The 23,682-nt window shown below is 39.8% G+C and overlaps 1 protein-coding gene across 1 annotated transcript; it reads left to right on the forward strand.

Moving 5' to 3' along the window:
- The first annotated feature begins 274 nt into the window (after positions 1 to 274).
- ABRAXAS1 (abraxas 1, BRCA1 A complex subunit) lies at positions 275 to 23,615 on the forward strand. Its single transcript, XM_024213842.2, has 9 exons — positions 275 to 427; positions 4,222 to 4,312; positions 6,355 to 6,391; positions 8,885 to 8,951; positions 10,796 to 10,989; positions 16,054 to 16,173; positions 18,769 to 18,853; positions 21,600 to 21,711; positions 22,376 to 23,615. Exons 1-9 carry the CDS (start codon positions 341 to 343, stop codon positions 22,804 to 22,806), a joined length of 1,224 nt encoding a protein of 407 aa, XP_024069610.1. The 5' UTR covers positions 275 to 340; the 3' UTR covers positions 22,807 to 23,615.
- Positions 23,616 to 23,682: the final 67 nt, after the last annotated feature.

The raw sequence follows: 23,682 nt of genomic DNA on the forward strand, positions 1-23,682 counted from the left end.
TGTGTGTGTGTGTAGTTGTGTACGTGTGCCCCCAGCAGAGCGCTGTGTGTGTGTGTACGTGTGCCCCCAGCAGAGCGCTGTGTGTGTGTGTAGTTGTGTACGTGTGCCCCCAGCAGAGCGCTGTGTGTGTGTACGTGTGCCCCCAGCAGAGCGCTGTGTGTACGTGTGCCCCCAGGCAGAGCGCTCTCTGCGTGTGTGTGCCCCCCTTTCCCCCCGCCAGCCCGCGGGTGCCATTTCCCCTCTGGGCACTAGGGGTCTCTCACGCGGCGGCCCAGCGCTGCCATTGTTGCTCCGGCCCGCGGCCACTCAGGCCCAGGCGGCAGGCGCCGCCGTGGGGAGCATGGAGGGGGAGAGCACCTCGGCCCTGCTCTCCGGCTTCGTCTTTGGCGCCCTCGCCTTCCAGCACCTCAACACCGACTCGGACACTGTGAGCCGCTAGCACCGCCCCGGCCCCCGCCGCCTCGGCCCGGCCGCCGCCCGAGCGGGGACAATGGCACATGGGGGTGGCCCGGGGGAGCGCCTGGGGCCCGGAGGCGAGGGGAGGCGGGGTCTGGGGGCCAGGGGTGGGATGGGGGGTCTGCCTCGGGGGGGCTGGGTGGGATGGGGGGAGATGGTTTGAGGTTGAGAAGCGGGTTTTCATCCCCTCCCCACACACACGCTGCCCCCGAGTTTCCCCTGGGCGGGGGAGCCGCCGCTGGGTGTCAGTGACTTCCCCTGGTTTCACTTTCACTACATGCTGCCTGGCTTACGCCAGCCCCTCTCCTGCTGGCTACAGTTTAACAGCCCCAGCCCCCTCCCTAGGGATGTAAATAACTGTGTGTAAAGTGTGTCTGTCCAGACCGACTGCCTCCCCCTGCTGGCCCCCCGGGGCAGGGCTCTGCGAGGGGGGCAGACATCCTTTGGGGATTGATTTCAGGGCACAGTTTAAAATACAGTAAAGCACTTTGCTTTGTGAAAGGGAAGGGTTTTGCTCCCTGTGTTTCAAGGAGGTATTTACAACATCCCTCTTTTTTTAAAATCTCCCTCACTTCAGATGTCACCACAATTTGAAAGCAGCCCCTGCTTACGTAGGTAGTAGTAGCAATGATGTGGTTATAATGATAAAAGAGAGGTAGGCTTCCATCCTGTACATTGATCAGTATAGGCAGACTCTTGTGCCCATGCAGAAGGCTGAAGATCTAAGTACATGGATGTGATTGCAGGATCAGGGTTTAAGTTATTTCCAGAAGTGCAACATTCTTCCCCTCCTCCCCCCCCCCCCCCCCAAAAAAATTACACATTTGTGCTGAAATGTATTTTATTTCTGGGGGAAAAGACATGTGAAATGCTTTTCTGCCCAGGTCGTAGGAAATTTTCTGGGCTCTTAGTTTAGTGTTTGGATAAACTTGATTGATTTTTTTTTAATATCAGAGTTTGAATTATCTTGGTCCTAAGTGAAGATAAGCGTATTTTACTTTGTTTAACAAAAAGTTTGGTCCTTGATCCTGTAAGTTCCTTCATGCTGGCAGACCCCTCTCCCCATATGGAGCTCCATTGATCTCCGTGGGGCTCTGCTCAAATGCAGGGATCTGGCCAGGGAGATCTAGTTTCAGATCAGGGCATTAGTTTGGAAATGAAGTTATAGCTACTGGAAAATTGCTTACAGACCTGATGCAATTTATGATTTTCACTACATTTTAAACTAGAGTCATAGATATCAAGATCCACACACCCTTTTATCTTGGCAATATACATTTGATCTAGTTTTTAACTTTTTTTAGAAACAAAGAATCTTTTGTATTAAAACCTCTTTTATTACAACATAAGTGTTTAGAATTTAAGTACACTAATGTCAGGAAGTTTATGGCTTTCAGAACTGTAACTCAGCTACACTGTGGTGTGTGGTGTAAAAGTAGTATTTTCTACTTCTGTATAGTATGTTATGGAATAGTTGTTAAGAGCTGGCCAAACTTTTAGGTCCAAGTCTGACAGGTGGTCATTAAAACTAAGTCCGCATCCCATTCTAACTATTTAAAAAAGGAATCATAACAAAAGTAAAAAGCAAGCAACAACGAATACATAGATCCCCCAATTTTTTTCTTCACTCATATTTTTGTATTTTAAAACAAAATGCATCCATCCCACACCTTTATAACTTTTTATTCTTGTGAAATGTTTCCTTTTTTGCTATTTTATCTTTTATTCCTGCTGTCTCTCCTTCCTATATGCTTTTGCTGAACTTAGGGAGAAGTAGCGTAAGCATTTTGGGAGAGTCATTTTGCTCCACCACTTGTGGTCTTTTCTGTTGTGCCTTGACTGCACTACTGTTTGTGTCAGTAAATCATATGGGGAAATGATTGCAGGCCACACAAAATAAAGGACAGTGCTAAAAGTTCAAGAGAGAGTTAACAAAGATGCTTGCTATGGTAAATTATTTTTGTAAATTTAAGAACTTCTGTCTCCCACAGCTCGTTGTCCAGATGATGGAGTGTAGATTTTTTTAAACATTGTCAATAAAAGCATTATTTCTAGGGCAGTCAAGCGATTAAAAAAATTAATTGTGATTAATCACACAATTAAAAAAAAAAGTGATTTAATCACGTGATTAACAATACTAGAACACCATTTATTTAAATATTTTTGGATGTTTTCTACATTTTCATATATATTGATTTTAATTACAACACAGAATACAGAGTGTACAGTGCTCACTTTATATGTATTTTTGATTAAAAGTATTTGCACTGTAAAAAAAACAAAAGAAATAGTATTTTTCAATTCACCTAATATAAGTACTGTAGTGCAATCTCTTTAACATGAAAGTTGAACTTACAAATCTAGAATTATGTACCAAAAAACTGCATTCAAAAATAAAACAATGGAAAACTTTAGAGTCTGCAAGTCCACTCAGTCCTACTTCTTGTTCAGCCAATCGCTCAGACAATCAAGTTTGTTTACATATGCCGGAGATAATGCTGCCCGCTTCTTGTTTACGTCACCTGAAAGTGAGAACAGGCGTTCTCATGGCACTGTTGTAGCAGATGTTGCAAGATATTTATGTGCCAGATGTGCTAAAGATTCATATGTCCCTTCATGCTTCAACCACCATTCCAGGGGACATGCGTCCATGCTGATGACGGGTTCTGCTCAAAATAACAATCCACAGCAATGCGGACCTTTGCAAGTTCATTTTCATTATCTGAGTCAGATGCCACAAGAAGAAGGGTGATTTTCTTTTTTGGTGGTTTGGGTTCTGTAGTTTCCGCATCGGAGTGTTGCTCTTTTAAACCTTCTGAAAGCATGCTCCCGACCTAGTCCCTCTCAGATTTTGGAAGGCACTTCAGATTCTTAAACCTTGGATCCAGTGCTGTGGCTATCTTTAGAAATCTCACATTGGTACCTTCTTTGCGTTTTGTGAATCTGCAGTGAAAGTGTTCTTAAAATGAACGACGTGTGCTGGGTCATCATCCAAGACTGCTATAACATGAAATAGATTCTAGAATGTGGGTAAAACAGAGCAGGGGATGTACAGTTCTCCCCCAAGGAGTTCAGTCACAAATTTAATTAATGCACTGCTTTTCTAACGAGCGTCATCAGCATGGAAGCATATCCTCTGGAATGGTGGCCGAAGCATGAAGGGGCATACGAATGTTTAGCGTATCTGGCACGTAAATACCTTACAATGCCAGCTACAAAAGTGCCATGCAAATTCCTATTCTCACGTTCTGGTGACATTGTAAATAAGAAGAGGGCAGCATTATCTCCTGTAAATGTAAACAAACTTGTTTGTTTTAGCGATTGGCTGAACAAGAAGTAGGACTGAGTGGACTTGTAGGCTCTGAAGTTTTACGTTGTTTTGTTTTTGAGTGCAGGTATGTAACAAAAAAAATCTACATTTGTAAGTTGCACTTTCACGACAAAGAAATTGCACTACAGTACTTGTATGAGGTGAATTGAAAAATACTATTTCTTTTGTTTATCATTTTACAGTGCAAATATTTGTAATAAAAATAATATACACTGATTTCAATTACAACACAGAATACAATATATATGAAAATGTAGAAAAACATCCAAAATATTTAATACATTTTAATTGGTATTCTATTGTTTAACAGTGCAATTAAAACTGCGATTAATCATGATTAATTTGTTTTAGTTAATCATGTGCGTTGACTGCGGTTAATCAAGAGCCTTAATTATTTCTAATATGTTTTTCCTCTGTTTGCGCCCCCTACAAAGGAAGGCTTCCTCCTTGGAGAAGTGAAAGGTGAAGCCAAGAACAGCATTACTGACTCTCAGATGGATGATGTTGAAGTTGTTTATACAATCGGTGAGTCTACGCTTGATTTCATTAGGACAGTGCATATGCTTAAGTACTTTACTGAATCTGAGCCCCAGACTGGCAACAAAGACCACTGAATCTTGTCATAATGCTGTATTTAAATGTGGTATTTATCATTTTGTAAGATAATCTTTCATATTTCATCTTCTTTAACTTTTTGAAAATTTTACGAAAATATTAATGTAACAAAATATTGTATCTAATAGTTCTAGATATATGGAAACAAAAGTTTGAGTTTATATTTTCTTGAATACATCTTCTATCCCAAGAAGTGACGTTAAAAACAGATTCTGCCTCTGACTCCTTCTGTTCCCTTGAGTAAGTCACCTAACCTCTTTTGGACCAAATTCAGTCCTGGTGAAATCTGGCATGACTTTGAATTCCATGAAGTTCAGCTCATTTAGACCAGGTTGACTTTGGGTCCTTTTTTCCAATCTGTAAAATAGGTATGCTATTTGCTTTTCTCAGAAGGTGCTATGAGGATTAATTCATTAATATTTAGGTGTCTTGAAGATGAAAAGTGCTTACGTGTCAAAGACTGTTTTATTATCAGAGAGACCAGGTGGGTGAGATAATATCTTTTATTGGAGCAACTTCTGTTGGTGAGAGAGACAAGCTTTCGAGCTTACACAGAGCTCTTCTTCAGGTTTTATTATCAAGCAGGCTTTCAGATATTTCCAACTTGAAGTTTATTTAAAAAGAAATTTCTGTAGAGGTATTACATGCTGGGAAGTCTTATATTTTATATGAACCTTTGAGAAGAAAAAATGAACATAATAGAAGCTAACCCTGTGAAAAACATCACTTGAACATAATGTTATAAAAGTGAGTGCTATTGTAAGACTTAATACTCCCCTCTGCAATGAGTATTACTGTGGGAGAATTTGGGCAAAGAAGAGGGTTTTGCATTTAGCTCTGAATGTTAAGAGGTTAGTTGTCCTTATTTCTTCTAGTAGTGAGTTCCATATTCTTGATCCAGCTCCTGTGCAAGGTTCTGCATCCTATAGTAATGAACCTACCCCAGTGGCCAACAGCTCTAGTGCTTCACTGGAACACAGCTCTTGTGTTAGGTTGTAGTCAGAGGCCGTGGCTACACTCGAAACTTCAAAGCGCTGCCGCAGGAGCGCTCCCGCGGCAGCGCTTTGGAGTGTGAGTGTGGTCGCGCGCCAGCGCTGGGAGAGAGCCCTCCCAGCGCTGCAGGTACTCCACCTCCACGATGGGATTAGTTTACACGAGGGGATTAGCTGGGGCACTGTTTACACTGGCGCTTTACAGCGCTGTAACTTGCTGCGCTCAGGGGGGTGTTTTTTCACACCCTGAGCGAGAAAGTTGCAGCGTTGTAAAGCGCCAGTGTAGCCATAGCCAGAGAGAGAGACTCTCTTACATAACCAGGATCAATTCCATGCAGGATGTTGAAAATCAGGAGAGTCACTTTGGACTGAATTATATATTTTGAAAACATCTAGATTATTGTGAGCACTACAGTAATACAAACAATAACTTTTCATTTATGAAACAACTATATTCTTGCATAAAAGTTTAACTGTAAGAATAATTCTGATGCTGAGTGCAAAACTAGAAAGAACATTACAATTAATTGGTATTAGGTACATATTCTTATGCCCTGATGGATCTGGGCCTTAACTGAAAAATACAAGGCAGTTTGATTAAATGTATTTTTTATCTTTACTCTTGTTCTCAAAAAATGAAGAGAACAAAATGGGAAAAACCGGCCACGATTCTTGCTTGGCAAAGCACGAGGGGAAAAAATAGTTTATTGAAAAAACACACCTAAACATGTAGATGGTTTCCCTTTAGTCTTGAAAAACCATAGGATTATTTTTAAAAAGACTTATTATTTTATTTCCTGACCCAGTGTCAGTAGATATTGGAGTTTAGTGTTTGTTTTAAGTTTTAAAGGTCCCTTGATAAAATTTTTACTTCTCAGGAGGGTATGGCTATGAATATAGTCGGCAGAAGAATGAGTGCTGAGTACGTGGAGCCACAGTAATATATTGTTTTTCTTTCAGATATACAAAAACATATTCCATGCTATCAGCTTTTCAGGTTAGTATCATTAACTAAACATGTACAAAATTAAATGACTGGTTTCTACATCAGTTAATCTCACGTCCTCTGGGTGAAGAAATAACGTAGCTAGTGGTGAATGACATATCAGCTTCTCCGAATGACACAGATATGAAATCCCTATCTATCCATTTGATACAATATTGTAGTAGTTTTAAGTACTTTTTATTAGATGTATACTGTGTGCATATATCTGTGTGCATGTATAAATACATATACTGTATATCACCTGTGTTATGAACTGTAGAACCATGGTCTGCACTGTGTGCACTTCGTAATCTTCCTGAGACTCACTCTAACATTAAAAATAGCTTCATTTAAAAAAAAAACAAAAAACCTTCTTCCCATAGGTGTAGAATTCCCCCCTCCCTCCCCCGAATTACACTGGCTCGAGGTAGTAACAGTTTTAAGGTTGGATATCTTATGACCCATCAGGGATAGAAGTGAAAGTATTAAAGCTTTATACCATAGGAAAGGGGAGAATGTCAACTTATCTATGAGCTACACTTCACTTGCTTCTAGTTGTAGAAGATTCTTAGATAACTGGCATTAAATGTGATGTATATAAAAATCTATTTTAGGTCATTTTTAGAGGTTTTAAAAATAGTCATTTTTCTTGTTTCTCCATGGCATGTACAGTTGAACTCGCAGTAGCAAGGTTCACAGGCAAAGGGATATGAAAAATAGTCCCAATAAACAATTTTTATAACTCTCAAAACCTTAAAATGTTTTATAATAAAAATGATGTGGCCAATACAGAATACATCGCAATGTAGTATAAAGGTTTTATTGGCATTCATTTGGGATTACTACAGGTATTCGTATACCACGATGGATGCTGTAGAAAAATGTAGACGACCCCCCATCACTCAATACAGCCAGTCCAAACTCATGTTGCTAAAACCTTCAAGCCATGCCACACCACATCATTACTGACTTTATGTGGCCATGGTTCAGGAAAGCCCTTAAGCATGTAATAAATCCATCCTTATTCCATTAAAATATTTAAACTTGTGTGTCACATTCCAGGTGCAGTCCAGACCGGTGAGAGGTTGTGTCACCACCTACCCTGTAACCCTGGGTGCCTCACAATGCTTTGCTGTTGTAGCTCCCAACCTGTAATGCTTACAAACAGCCTAATGGCATGCAGGTCACACCCTGAGTGTCTGTGTATAGCTATAGCTCTGACCCCAGCAGCCTGTCAGCAACATTCAAGTCACACTCTGGCTTCCACCAACTGTGCTTACTACTTTTATGGTGACCTCAACACACTCCCAGTCCCAAATTTTCCCCAAAACATGTGTTCTGCACTATCCAGCCCTCTCCTGGGCAGTTCAGATATTAGAGGTCCATTGCCCACTGTAAGGAGTCAATATGCAACAGTTTGTTATTTTAACTGGAGTTACCAAAACAGTTCAGTTTAAACACAACACTGGGTTAGTATTGATTAAAAAATAGAACAAGTTTATTTAACTACCAAGAGAGAGATTTTAAGTGAGCACAAGTATAAGTAGTCAGAAATGGTCACAAGAGAAATAAAGATAAAACACTTTTAGTAGCTAAAACTTAGTCAGCTAGCCTTGGTTCAAGGTAAAATCCTCACCACGTGTTCCCAGCAACATTGCTGACCAAATTCTCAGGTCAGGAACTCCCCCAAAGTCAAAGGACTGGTTCCTTTGTCTTCTTAGGTGAAAGAGAGAAAGGGAGAGAACCCTTGCTGTGTTTTTGCCTCTCACTTTTATAGTCCACTCACCCATTGAAATGCATTTCCCTGAAGGTTACCCCTAGATAAAGTTCATTCCAGCTGTATGGATGGAGCTATGGGGTCTCATTGTGAAAGAGATTCCATGTGGCTGTTTGCTAAAATGCAGGTCCATCTGTTCCCGCCCCCATTCTTTGCCACTTGACAGGTGATTGCCAATCAACTTTGATGACACCTGGCTAGAGGCATCAGCTTGTCCTTTGTCTTTGAGAAACTAGTTTACCCATTTCCCAGATTTGTCTGGTAAACACGATAGTCATAATTTCAGCTTATGTTCATAATTGTTAAAACACATTTCATATAAACATTACACAAGAATATTGATTATCAGTGTGGTGTTCGTTTTTAAATGATACCTCAATAAGGAATATTTTGCACAAAAATTATTACACTGGTGTGTGGGGTGAATATGGGGTGCTTTTGGTCACACTGTTCTAAAAGGCTTTGCTAAATCGGGGCCTATATCTGTATTGGAATGTGAATAACGGATGCCATTATTTCAATATCACTTTAAGACAGGCCTAATTTTTTGGATTATTGTTAAGTGTAAACAAGAAAATCAGGATGTACTGGGAAGGTGTTTCCCACTAGACCTTGTTTTAATAACATTTGATCAGATTGAAATGAGGTGGCTGCTAGATTATTTTAAGAAGTATTTACTTTGGAACTGTAACCTTTTATTCTCTGATCCTTCTAATGATCTCTTCTAGCTTTTATAACTCTGCGGGTGAACTGAATGAGCCTGAACTGAAGAAAATATTATCAGGTTGCAAAAAGGTATTTTATTTTTAAAAATAGTCCATACTCTGGGGTTTTATGCAGGGCATTGTGCTGACTCTGTGTAATTGCTATGTTGATTCATATTTTAGTTATCTGTTTCATTCCATAATCTCACTTTAGATGTTTATTCCCTTTTTTTGTCTTTTCAGCCCATGACAAAAGTCCAAACTGAACTGAAATTTGGTCCTCACAAAGCAATCCTTTTTTTTTTTATTTAGGGTTGGGGAATACTTATTCCCTCTTCTGTGCTGCTGTTGGATTTTTTTTTTCTCATCGCCCAAGTGAACCATTTAAACGTTGCAGTGAGATCATATGGCCTCTTCTGTATTTGGATCAGAGAAGAGTTTTTCATTTCAAACAGTTCACTTGAAACACAGTTGGCTTTCAGTTTGCCCTTTCATTTACTGAATCAGATTGGCATCCTCTTGTCTGACTTAAAATACAAATACTGTATATACTCATTCATAAGCCGAATTTTTATAGTAAAAAAGAGAAGCATCAGAGAAGGGGGTCAGCTTATGAACGGGTATAGAGAGGGAGAGGTGGGCAAGGAGAGGCAGCAGAGCCGCTTCTGGCCACGCTGCTCTCCCCCCAGCCTCCGAAGCAGCTGCAGCTCCAGGGCTGGCAGGCTGCTGCCGCACCGCCCACTGGAGCACGCTGTGGCCGCGCCGCCCGGCCCGCCTGTCAGAGCACGCTGCGGCCATGCCATCCGGAGCACACTGCGGCCGCGCCGCTCGGCCCCGCCCACCGGAGCACGCTGTGGTCGCGCCGCCCGGCCCGCCTGTCAGAGCACGCTGCGGCCATGCCGTCCGGAGCACGCTGCGGCCGCGCCGCTCGGCCCCGCCTGTCAGAGCACGCTGCGGCCGTGCCGATCGGCCATGCCGTCCGGAGCACGCTGCGGCCGCGCTGCTCGGCCCCGCCCACCGGAGCAGGCTGTGGCCATGCTGCCTGGCCCGCTGGAGCACGCTGCGGCCGCACTGCCCACCCTGCTGGAGCAGCTCCAGCCAGGCCAGAGCCATCCTCCCCCGGCCCGCCCCAGCTAAGGTGGGAAGGGATGGGATGGGGAGAGTGTGGGGGTCCTGAGCTGGGGTGGGGTCATGTGGGGGATGGTCACAGGGGTTACTCTCCTGACCCCTAGCTTCTTCCCCCCCCTCCCCCCCCCCAAATTTCCTCACCAGTTGCTGTCCCGGCCCGTCAGGGTAAGCAGCTGGTGCACCGGGACACTTTGTTTACCTAGGTTTACCTCCGTGCCTGCGGACGCTCAAGGTAAACAAACCGTCTCAGCCCGCCAGCAACTTATCCTGATGGCCCGGGAGCCAAAGTTTGCTTATGATAAACGAACTGGCTTATGATCGAGTATATACGCTAGTTTATTTTTCATCAAACACCCTTGCTTCAGAACAGAATATTTAAACAGGATGACACTGCAGTCTGATGGGGAGGTGTACTGGTACATGGCCAAGTTCGGAGCAAGCTTAATGGTTTGGGCTTAAGCTTTGAAAGTGAACCAGTTTTGATAGATTTATATTCTCAGCACGTGCCGGGTATGAAATGTTTTCAGTAAGGCCTCAATTCAGTAGAACATATAAGCAGGGGTAGGTCTAATGGAACTACTTGTGTTTAAGTGATTTGCTGAATAGGGATGGTACTACTTGTGTGTTTAAAGTCAAGCCTGTACTTATATGTTTGCTGAATCAGGGTCTACGATCTTAAAGAATTCCAATTCAGTTCAGGGCTGACCTCTCTTCTGACTTTTTCACACATGTGTGTTTTGTTATGTGGTTGTGTAATGCTAGGGAATGGTAACACTGATTAGATAAATCTTTTTTTTTCCTACCCAGAATGTGATAGGCTGGTACAAATTCAGACGTAATACAGACCAGACAATGACATTCCGAGAAAGACTTCTTCACAGGAATTTACAGTCATACTTATCAAATCAGGGTCTTGTCTTTCTGTTACTAACTTCCAGTGTAACTACAGAAAGCTGTTCCACTTACAGATTGGAACATGCTTTGCATAGACCACAAGAGGGGTAAGTACCTCTCAGTTGTTGTTCTCTCTAATTCTAGTAGGACACAGGGATGTATGATATGCTGTGACTTTCCTTATGTTGTTCATTTTTGTAGTACTTCTGACCAAAATTACTATTTTTAATGCCAACATTGACTGATTCACTTAGGAAACCTGTTGATTTTCTTCATGAAAACAATCTTCAAGTAAACTAGACAAAGTTAGCAAAACAGATTTAGAAATGATTCTTTATACTGGTAGATCCTCCCCTCCCTTGTAATTTGGATGGACCTTTCTGTACATTTTTCTCTCTCTCGTTTCTTTCATTTAAACACTCAGCCCCCAACCCTTTGTTTTCTCAGCTTCAAGTTTTCCAAGCAGCCCAAGATATAATTAAGTGATCTTGCAAGTCTTTATGTTCTGTCATCATGTGGTTTTTTTTGTTTTTTTGAGGAACCTTATAGCAGATGTAGAAAAATCTTTAGCAATGACTGTTCTTAGTCTCTGACAAAGTTCCCCTGGCATAGACAAAGAACAACGTATGCAAGTTCCTGTATTGATTTCATCACTCTTAATTTGTATCAAATTAACCACCAAGCTATTTAAATTATTGGCAATTCTTTTTAGACAATCTGGGAACTCAAGTCCTTGCAAGCAGCAAACCATCTACGTTAGAGTGGGTTATAAGTTTTCTGACAACATTTTTCCATTGGAAAATGCCAATTAGTTGTTCTGTGGGAATATGTATATTTTGACAAAATTCTGATGGAAACCAGGCAGGTTTCCGATGGGACAGAACCCTGCCTGGTTTCCTGCCATTTTGTCCGCTTGACTCCTTGGCAGCCCTGGTTCTCAGGCTCCTGGCTCCGCAGAAGCACCATCTCCTTTGCAGCTCACCTGGGAGCCCGGGTTCCCAAGCTCATCTGCATCCCTAGTTTCCAGGCTCCCAGGGTTCCCCTGCTCCACATCAACTCTCCAGGTAGCTGCCTCACCTGGAGGAGAACTTGACAGCCAGGAATCCCAGACCAGGCTGCCTGGATCCTTGGGGTGCCTTCCTGTCATCAGCCTGGGGGTTTTCCTCCCACCAGCAGCAGGGCTGATGGACAGGAAAGACAGGCAGCCGTGGCACTGGTATGTTCCCATATTGGGATATTCCCTTCCACAGGAAAGGCCAACATTTTATTCTGATTCGGACCAAAATCTCAAACTCGGTTTCCTACCGCACGGATACTCTGTTTTCCACCCACCTCTAATCTGGCTGTTTTGTATCTAGCTTGTTCAAGCTATTATGTCAATGCCTACCAAATTTTTCCTAGTACATATTATGTTGAATTTTCCTGTTATCTTTCATTATATTTTGACATCTTACTTCTTGGCACTTTTTATAAATGTTGCAATTTGATACAACAGCAATACAACAATCTCTCTAAATTGGTCTTATGGCTTCATTCATCAACAACATAAACAGCAGTTTAAGTAAATTCAGAAAGCTGGCTTAATACAGTAGTTCACAAAACTATTTCATTAGTAAATTAACTCAATTTTTTCAAGAAAGTTTTTGTTGGTTTTGTTTATCTATTTGAATTACAAATTGGCCTGTCTCCCCTTTTTAAAGGTAATTTGCACAGGGCGGAAATTCTTTTGGGACTTTTTTGATGTTTTATAATCTATAAAGAGGCCGATTTTTCTTTTTTATCTTAAAAAATATCAGGAACATCAGGTCTTGTCTTCCATATTTTGAGATTTCATTGGAGGCCACCAAGGAATGGATTTGGGAGACTTCTTGGTCATTAATTAAGAGGCTGGATGTTCAGTCTTTGATAAAGATCTTTTTCCAAATATTAATTTTGGCATTTGTTTTAAAACACAAATTCAGAATGCTTAAAATTGAATTAAATAAGAATCACTTCCCCTTTCAATCAGGTTTCCTTTCTTGATACCTGTGATGTCAGAATCCTACTCATGGCCTTTCAGGAAAAAAACAGAGTAAAAAATATTAAAAATAACAAAAAACTTTCAGGCCAGAATGAACAAGAAACAAACCATGTTCACACTGGAAACCGTTTACATTTGATTCCTTTGCATCCTTTCTCTGCTAGAGCTTAGAAACAGATTGTCATAACCAATCATCATTCAATTTTTAAGACTCTCTTGCTTGTGTTTAAAGAGTTCCCTTGATTACTTTGCAAACCAATTGATGGCATGCTGTCCTAACCAAAAAGACACACTGCCAGGTAGCTTTGTCCTGAAACTTAAGTTTTACAAAACCTAAAATTAAAGGGAGCACCTCAGTTCAGAATGACAGGTTTTTTTTACTTGTATTGCAAATGACACCTTAAAATATTACACCTGAAAGAAACAAATATTTTGGTTTTTGCTGTTTATGTAGTATGATTTTACATTTCAGCTTGGAGAATGAAAGTAGATTAATCAGTTTCTAGTCTGTTTCACTTGCAAGGTACAGTATCAAGTTTGAGTTGCAAATGTGGTAGGGGAATGGTCATGTGTTTAAAAACAGTGTCTCCACGTAAATAAATTAAATAAAAACATCAGTCTTCTAATTACCTAGCTTTTGTCTGTGTTCCTGCCTGAGACTAAATGTGGAAACCTGGTTTTACAAAACCTAGCTTTTGAACCAAATCTAATCCTACACTATATCTCTAATACAAATGTCTTCATGGCTTTAACATTTCAGTTGAATACAGTGTGGCTTTTGAAAGGGAATGTTTAGATGTAAACAAACACTACAGTGTTAACAAATCAGAACCTAAAAGTAAAACTGCCTCAAAACTAACTGAAATGTTTTGATTCATTGTTGAAAAAATAAGTATAACCTTAAATAGTACAAATAAGTAAACTAATCTTTAAAAATACCTTTTTCAGTAACTAGATTCAAGTAAGAAAATAGTAATTTAGCTAAGGAAACATGAATTCTCCTTTTGGTATTTTACATATTCAAAAACATTTTAAAATAGTAACGTAAACTTAAACACGGGAAAACTTGAGGAAATGTGACCTTAACTGGACTTTTGACCCATGTGTTAAATTTCAGATGTAATGACAAAGACCCTGATCCTGTAAGCTATGTATGCCGTCAGCCGTGTAAAGCCCAACTTCAGTAGGGCTTTACGCAGAGTTTCCCCTTGCAGAATAACTTGCAGGATCAGAGCCAAAATACAGAAACAAAGGTCATTTCCAGTGTTTCAAATATTGAGTAATAGTTCATAATAAACTTATTGTGATGTGGATAGGGCCAGGCTCACCAATTATAGGGTATATAATTTTAGCATTTGAGGCCTGCTTCAAAGCCCACTGAAGTCAATGGCAGTCTTTTCATTGACTTCAGTGAGCTTTAGAGAATGCTGAAAGTGAACACCTTCATCAAGTAGACTTTTTACTCGTAGCTGCTGGTGTCTCCCCCAAGGGGGAAAAAATCTATACGAGAGTCTCAGCTCTTATGGGCTTGCTTCATTTATGGCTGAACAAAGCTAGGTTCACTATATGATATACTAAGTTCCATAAGAATGGCTATACTGGGTCAGTCCAATGGTCCATCTAACCCAGTATCCTGTCTTCCAGCATTGGCTGGTGCCAGATGCTTCAGAGGGAATGAACAGAACAGGGCAATTTACTGAGCTGTTGTCCAGTCCCAGTTTATAGTAGTCAGAGCTTTAGGGGTACCCAGAGCATGGGGTTGTGATCTTGATCATCTTGGCTAATAGTCATTGATGGACCTGACCTCCATAAACTTTATCTAATTCTTTTTTTAACCCAGTTATACTTTTGGCCTGTACAGCATCCACTGGCAACAAGTTCCACACGTTGACTGTGTTTTGTGTGAAGAAGTACTTCCTTATGTTAGTTCTAAACCTATTATTTCATTGGGTGACCTCTGGTTCAATTGTTATGTGAAAGAGTAAATAACTCTTCATTATTCACTTTCTCCACACAATTCGTGATTTTATAGGCTTCTATCATTGCCTCTCAGTCATTTCTTTTCTAAACTGAACAGTCTCAGTCTTCTTAATTTCTCCTCATATGGAAGCTGTTCCATATCCCTAATCATTTTTGCTACCCTTCTCTGTACTTTTTTTTTTAATATCATTTTTGAAATGGGGAGACCAGAACTGCATGCAGTATTCAAAGTGTAGGCATACCATGGATTTGTGTAGTGACATATTTTCTGACTTATTATCTAACCCTGTCCTAATGGTTCCTAACATTGTTAGCTTTTTTGGCTCCCACTGCACATTCAGCAGATGTTTTCAGAGAACTACCCACAATGATTTCAAGATCTTTCTTGAGTGACAACAGCTAATTTAGACCCTAGCATTTTGTATATTTCGTTGGGATTAGATTTTCCAAAGTGCATTACTTTGCATTTATCTACATTTGAATTTGGTCTGCCATTTTGTTGCCCAGTCATCCAGTTTTGTGAGATCCTTTTGTAGTTCTTCGCAGTCTGTCTTGGACTTAACTATCCTGAGTAATTTTGTGTCTGCAAACTTTGTCACCTCACTGTTTATCCCTTTTTCCAGATCATTTATGAATATGTTGAACTGAGCTAGTCCCAATACAAACCCTTGGGAGACCCCACTATTTACCTCCCCTGTGAAAACTGACCATTTATTCCCACCCTTTGTTTCCTCTTAAAACCAGTTACTGATCCATGAGAGGACCTTCCCTCTTATCCCATGACTGCTTATTTTGCTTAAGAGCCTTTGATGAGGGATCTTGTCAAAAGCTTTCTGAAAGTCTAAGTACACTATATCCACTGGATCACCCTTGTCCATGTTTGTTGACCATCTCAAAGAATTCTAATATATGGGTGAGGCATGATTTCCCTTTACAAGAGCCATGTTGACTCTTCCCCCAACATATTGTGTTCATCTCTGTGTCTGATAATTCTGTTCTTTACTACAGTTTCAACCAATTCATCTTGTACTGAAGTTTATTCCTCTGTGAGAATTAATAAAATGAAATTCTGTATCATACATTTTTATGATAAAGAATATCTTTCACAGAGACACCACTACTTCTAAAACTTACAATGATAAATTTTTATGTTCTTGCTTTTTTTAAAAAGTCTTTTCCAGAAAGTTCCTCTGGTAGTTGCCAACTTGGGTATGGCAGAACAGCAAGGTTACAGAACTGTGTCTGGCTCCTGTATTTCTGATGGCTTTGGCAGAGCGGTAATAAAACACAGGTAGGAATGATGCATTTTTTTCATATTGAGCTTGTTTCTTCTAATGATATTTTGTAGATTTCAAAAACTGACATACTGGGAAGGAACCAGCAGTTTGACACTTTCCGAACCATAAAGAGTGGGAAAAAATATTTATATTAAATTTTACCTACAGTATCTCATCTCATAGACTTTAAGGTCAGAAGGGACCAATATGGTCATCTAGTCTGATACACCCCACAGGTAACTTTCATAACTGAATGGTTTTGTATTAAATAATATGTGCCAAAGAAGATTTGTAGGGTAATTGAACTCTTTTTCTCTAAATGCAAATCAATGACCAGTTCACGATTTTGGGTCTGTGCTTTTTTGTATCCAGATGTAGAATGCTTCATAGGTAAAATTCTAACCCATTAAACCTCTTCAGCAAGTGATGCAACCCTAATTTGCTAGTCAGGTATAACAATCACCTCAACTTTTGATTTGTAATTCATTGCTTTTCCAAGCTTTTGGCCAAGCTCAGTTGTCATATCAAATTGAATTAACACTGTCAGCTTCAAAATAATGTTATGTACAAAATGTCTTTACCTACATTGTTGTTAATATCTTAAATTATTTAAATTAAATCCAATTTACTTTTCTGTAATGCTCTTTGTTCTTTGCATTTCTATAGATTGGTCAATGAAGTTGAGGTCACTTTTATTTAGTTGATTTTTCATATTCTTGGTGCTGCTGGATTTTTGTTTTAAGAACAATTTAAAAAAATAAATCTATAAGCAATCAATTGAAACATTTCTAATGGAATTTTAAAAAGTCCATGGAAATAATTCTGTTAGGTTTGTAACATCTTGCTTTTACAAAATCTAAATGTGGGGCCAGATAAGAGTTTTTCCTTAACTATAATATTACTTTGCCCTCTCTCACCTTCTGAGGATCTGACAATGATTATACTTACAAACAAATTAAGCATCTTGACACCCCTGGAAAGAGAGAGACTATCCCCATATCACAGTTGGGGAAACAGACACAGAAGTTAAATGACTTGCCCAAAGTCACTCAAGAGTCTTTAGAAGAGCTGGGAATACAACCCATATGTCATGAGCCTGTGTTTTAATCGCTTGCTAGATTATTCTTTACTATGAAATATTCTGTAGTATGGAGACTACATCCTGCACTTAGAGAGACACTCAAATCTTTCTCTCTAATGTTTGAGTCTGCAACTGGCTGGTGAGATGTTTCATACAGCAACTTGGCATTGTGCTCCTGTACACCCTAATAGTTCCATCAATGGCTGTTAGCCAGGATGGACGGGGTGGTGTCCCTAGGCTCTGTTTGCCAGAAGCTGGGAATGGGCGACAGGTGATGGATCACTTGCCACTCTGCCCAGCTCCTTCCTGTGGGCTTTGATACCTGCTTGGCCTATTCTTCCAATAGGTTCAATTCTGCACTGCTCTCTCCTTCCCCAGGATGCTGTCCCTGACTTCTCCCAGCTCTCTCTCCAGAAGACTGTTTTTGTCTGGCTGCCTGAGACCCTGACCCTACATAAGCAATGCAGTTGGCTGGAGAAGAGGGGCACATTCTCCTGGCTTGCAGCCTCTTGCCCCCACACGTAGCTCACTACTGCGTGAGAATGAAAGGAACAGATCCCTGTTGCTACCAAGCTGCCTCCAGTCCCCTATGCTACACCTGCCCACATAGAGTGCAACATTCCTGCTCGGCCTATGAAGGGAGCAGCCTCTCTGCAGGAGTCAGTAGGCCCTGCAGCTGCTTCTGTTGTGGACACCCAGAACTGCAGTCCAATCCTAACAGCTAAGGCTACCATCAGTGGCAGCAGCAGCTATAGCTCAGCTAGAAGGCCTGCGCTACCAGGAAAAAATGTGTAGAACCACTAGTATGTTCCCTGCTGCATGCCTGTGTTTCCCTTAGTCTGAGAACCTCTGCTATAGACCACTGTACAGAGATGTATTTAGGTTATTGACTTGTATATGTGTTATCTAACCCTTTTACCACAGATTCTGGATCTGAGGCGAGGATAAAATCACAAAACATCTTATTTAATAAAAGTTTTAAGAAACAAGTATCTCCCAGTGAAAGGTGTACTGTTAATCAGCAGTTAATACTGGGGTGGTACATACTAAGTAAAAACATACACCTGAATATCTGTAAAGTATGCAACCTCCCTCTCACCCCCCACACACACATTGTATATTTACATGGGACTTTACAATACATAGACAGAATCCTTGCCTAAAGAGCTTACAATATAAGACTAGACTAAAACACTGGGAGGGGTTTAAATGGGAGTGAAGACTAATTATTATCTCCCTTTGAAGGCTGAACAACTGCATTATCCTGCTTATTTTTCACCCAACACCTGCTGGTATTTTTGCTTTCTGCTAACCATTTTAGTCTTGGAGTCCAGAGACCTACAGTTTATATTCTAACACAAAAGTAAAAGCCAAAAGTCCACTATTGCTCCTCTTTGAGAACCTGTTATGCTTAGGGAATTACTGCTGAGGTAGACATCTAAGTTAGACTTTAGTGAACAAAAGCATGACTCAGTACACAAGCGTAGTTAAGTTTAATTCTACATTGGGTTTCTTTTTGTGTCTAAAGGTCAGAATTTTTTTATGAAGATGGATCACTAAAAGAGGTTCATAAGATTAATGAAATGTATGCCACCTTGCAGGAGGAACTGAAGGTAGGTCATTAACTTTCAGACAAGCACAGCTTGTTAAATCGTAGATGTTTAAGGTAGCACTGCAAACAAGTCAGATAATCACACAGTAGGTCCTGACTCTCATTTACGCTAAGGCAACCTAACATAGCCCAAAGAAGCCTTAAAGTGACTGTAAATATAATTTGCTCCCACTTCAAGGTCCTTTTGTACTGCCAACATGATGTAAAGTGGCATTACTGTACACGAGAATTAGATCCAAGGTGTCTTGTGCAGAAATATGCAAATATAAAGGAGGTGGAAGAAAGACTGGGTACAGGACAGTAAATCATACAAAATCTAGCATTTCCGTTAACTCCTTGGATGATTACAAATGATGACCCAAAACATGAAGAACTTGAGTTATTTGCTGGGATCTCAATGCAGGGCTTGAAAAATGTACCTGATACAAAAGATGATGAGCTGTTGCAGAAGGGACAACCCACTAAATACCAGCGTAGTACCAAAGAAGGAAAGTTCCTTCCCTCCATCTGCTGAAAAGGGGCAAGGTGCTGTTATTCCTAGTAGGATGCTCTGCCTGAGTCTGCTATATCGGTCAGTCATACTTGTGGATAGCGGTCTCCCTCCCCAGACAGCTAGAAATTTAGATCTCTTCTACAAAACCCTCCTTTTTTGTGTGGGGAGAGGTTCACTGGCTCCTGTAAGGGATTGGAATGAGGAGAACGGTGCCCTCTGCTACTCTACTCCCAATCTTGTCTTTTAGTTTCTCCTCCCCATAAATATCTATGCCTTCCACACCTTTCTTTCCAAAGGGAATTCTGGATTAAACAGTAAAACGGGTGAAAACATTAATCTGCCAGAGTACGTAAGTGTTAACATCTCAGAGTAAACTGAGCAGTGAATGAAATGTTTGGAGTGAGATTGAAGGTGACACACCCTTGAAAAGTTCACAAACTAGCATATGGGTCTGCTCTTAAGTGCTGAAAATTCTATGTAGGAAACTTTCTGGCTGGCAGGGCATAAACTATGAATTTCAGTATAACATAGCTTTCTTTTTTTTTTAAAAAAAAAGTTTCTAATCCCTGGGGTTGTGAAGATTACATCCAGTTCATATTTGAAAAGTTAAGTGATAACTTATTGAATGATAGCTGTAGTGTCTTTGCTGCAGTTCATATATTTTCCAATGAGCAAAAAGAGTGATAGACAGACTACTTATGATTTCATGTTACTGTCCAATGGAAGCTTACAGCAAGGTTTTCAGACTTTTCCCTAATTCAGGATAAATTTAGATCTTGCTTGCTCAAAAAAGATCTTTCAGGCACTTAGTCCTAAGGGAAACCAGAGATATCTTAACAGTGCTTCGAAGTTCCATGAGGAAGCACAGCAGTTTTCCATTCCCCACAAGAAAAGGGTGTGTTCCCAAACACTGATCGCTGGACTGCAATGTAGACTATCAGTCCTTCCACAGAGTTTTATTAGTCACTCATACTAGACCATATGGAAGACTTGGATTTTGGCTACTGTGTTAGAGAAATTAAGTTTTTTGTAGCACAACTAGCCTTAGTTAAACTTAGTGTGTTCAGTCTCCTAAGAGGAGTTCCTCAATATGATTATGGTCATGGAAGTCTTGGATTTGTCCAGTAAGACTTTTGCAAACATCAGGAAAGAAAGTTGGCTCCTTATCTGGTAATGAGCCTGCAATCACAGTGTTTAAAATTAATGAGCTATTGCATTACTTTTTGAAAATTGGTCTTGAGAAAAATAAGTAGGTAGCATGGCTATTTGGAAATAATAAGGATTGTAAATACTGTTTTTAAAAACAGGAGAAATTAAATGTGAATCATCCAGAGTTGCTAAGTAGTATGCAACTCAGAGTCAGATGGGAACAACGTAGTTTACTAAGCTGCTGGAAATTTGTAAGTAGTATCATAATCTTAGACATCAGAATGGAAGGATTTGGGGGAAGAATTTTCTTTTAAATACTGAGTAAAGACAACTTTACCATTACTAAGGTCGCATCCAGGAGATAGGTTCTGAGCACAAAAGAAACAGCTGAATCATAAGCACTATATACACAGGATTAGAGAGAAACTTGGCTGTCCTTTTAAATTAAGATGAAAAATAATGAAAGAAGGAACACCATTCATGTAACTTTTATAGACTTCAGTAAAGCACATGATACAGTACCTTACTTTCTTGAAATAGTCATTCAAAGTTATTTGGATATGAGTAATACCTGTCAGCCTGAGGAGTGTCACAAACCAGTTAGGTTCATTTTTTTAAAACCAAGTGAATTCAGTTGTTAAAAGTGGTGGAAGTAGGAGTAGTAACATGAAATTAAACAAAGGAAAACATGGGAAATTTCAAGTGGTATTTGGAATAACCCTGATGGGAGAATGTAAATTGGCCTCCAAAAGGAAAGAAATAAAAGTCTCATTTCTTGACTTTAAAAGGAGACTGCATAAAATACTAAAATATACTGTAGCAAACCTTCTAGGATTATAGGTAGAATGGATTAGAAGATTTTCTAAGTGTTTTCCAGTTAGTTGCTGATTCAGTAATCTTGCTGTTCACTATACCCTCAATGTTGCTTTGTATGCTTTGTTTAGTCGTATTGGATCTTGTTTTTAAAAGACATTGTACAATGTGTTAACTTTTTTTTTTTAAGGGTGCCTTGAAATTTATCTGGAACACTTAAATAAATAAATCCAATATAAGACTGACTTAATGACTACAATTGAATGTTCAGTAGAATTGACTTCTCTTGCAGAAGATATGTTCTAAAGTAGAGGGCAGCGAACGATCAGTAGAGAAACTTCTAGCAGAAGTGGACCAACTAAAACAAGCAATAAAAAGAAAAAAGGAGCAGACACAAACTTCAGGTAATGTAGAAAGATTATCAAGCCTCTCCATGGAAATATGAGTTATGTGGCAAAACTGGACCTGTAAACAATACTTAATATAACTATTCAAGAATGACATTTCCTTGGAGGAATCCATAAGACATTAAGGTAAACCTGATATTTCAGCTATACTTATCCCTCTAAATTCAGTCTGGTCTAAAAACCCCACAGTATGGAATTAATTCTAGAGTCTACATTAGTGAGTAATCTCTACAGTTGCAATTTCAGAAGTTTGCCACTAGATATTAAACTACATATGAAACGCCACTCATTACTAGCACTCATCTTTATTCTCAGTGTATCAAAAAATAATTTGCTAACCAGTGAATTTTTTTACAAATGGAGTCTGAAAACAGTTTGAATATTTGGGTTTAGCCAGAATCACTTTCTAACTACCAGTCAAAAGGGAAACTTAATACCTTTTCTTGAAAGAATAATAGTCATAGTACTAATCCTAGTAAGGTAATTGATGTATATGAACATAATTCAGTAGAGAGGTCTATGCTGATAATGTATAGAAATGAAAAGGACTATTCTGCACATTAAGCAACTACAAAACTTTAAAACAAAAAGGCTACTGAACACTAATGATGGGAATACTAGAAAAAGCTATTTTGAAATTCTTATTTTTTCTATTATTCAGGAGAGAACAAGTGTGTTTCAGATGAACCAAAGGAGAATGTTTTCCTTTGTCAAGCTTTACAAACATTTTTCCCAAATTCTGGACTTCAGACCTCCCTTGTTTCCTTAAAAGGCAGGAAGATTTCTAAACACTGCTGTAACACTGACCACAAAATAAATGTAATGGACAAACTGACTCTAATGCAAGAAGACAGTGACTTTTCTGAAGCTGGAACAAGGCAGATAACCAAGCGTAAAGCTAGTGTGACCACAGCTGGACGAAAACCATTCAAGAAATCACGCTCATTACAGCTTCACCATAAGTTACTTAAAGGGGACCAAGACAACAGAGACCAAGAAGGAAAGCTTGCAATGAGTGGTACTGAAACAGATGAGGAAACTTTGGAGAAACTTAAGGACACTAATGAATATCCACAATCGCCAACTTTTTAATCCTTTTGGGCCAGGTGTAGGATTTTCCTCAGGGTGACTACTGCTGCACCAAAAAACTGCTGCCAACACATTTACTATGTTCCATCAATTGACAGTAGGGCTAAACTAATGTATTTAAGTATCGTTTTGTAAAAAATTTTAAATGTAAAACAGTTTTTTTAAATGCAGGTATCTTATTTGGAAAATATAGAGAAGAGTCCAGATTACATTCCCTCACTCCGCATTCCCTTTCTCTCAGGGCTCACAGTAGGAAGAATAGTAGTAGAGTACAGACATTGAAACTGAAGAGCTGCTGCAACTGTCAGAGTTGGGATGTACTGTACCTTGCCTTTTTAAGTGATGCTATGTACTTATTGCTAAACTATTGTTAAAGGAGGCTACCACCACATTTAGGCTTTGCTCAGCAGCAGCTGATGTATATAGTGCCAAAGCAGCTTGGTATCTGGGTCTGCTACAATGTTAACAGCAAAAGTTGCTGTCTTACTCTAATCACTTGCTCTCTTGCATTCTGACCATTTATATTTTGGGTTTTACTTGCAAATGGCTCCTATGATGAGCAAGTTTAACTCCATGTTTTCCTGTACTTCAAACTCAAAGGTATGGAGGAGGGTCCTGCTGCATTTTAAGATCAGATTATAATGCAGGAAAACAGCACACAAGTGTTTTGAGAAGTTTCCTACAGGTTTTAAGTTTTCTCTATTGCAAACATGGAGAAGTTTCTCTCCTTATGAGTGCTCAATTCTGTTATTTGTTATAGTGTGTAATATGTCATAACTTCTTTCTGGCAGTTATGTAAAGGAATGCCAAGCATTTTGGGTAAGAGTATAAGTGACCTGAGCATCCATTCTAAAATTGTTAGTATTGTGTTACAGAAGT

The sequence above is a fragment of the Terrapene carolina genome, unplaced genomic scaffold (genome assembly GCF_002925995.2).
Source record: "Terrapene carolina triunguis isolate 2854851 unplaced genomic scaffold, T_m_triunguis-2.0 Scaffold789, whole genome shotgun sequence".
NCBI lineage: Eukaryota > Metazoa > Chordata > Testudines > Emydidae > Terrapene > Terrapene triunguis.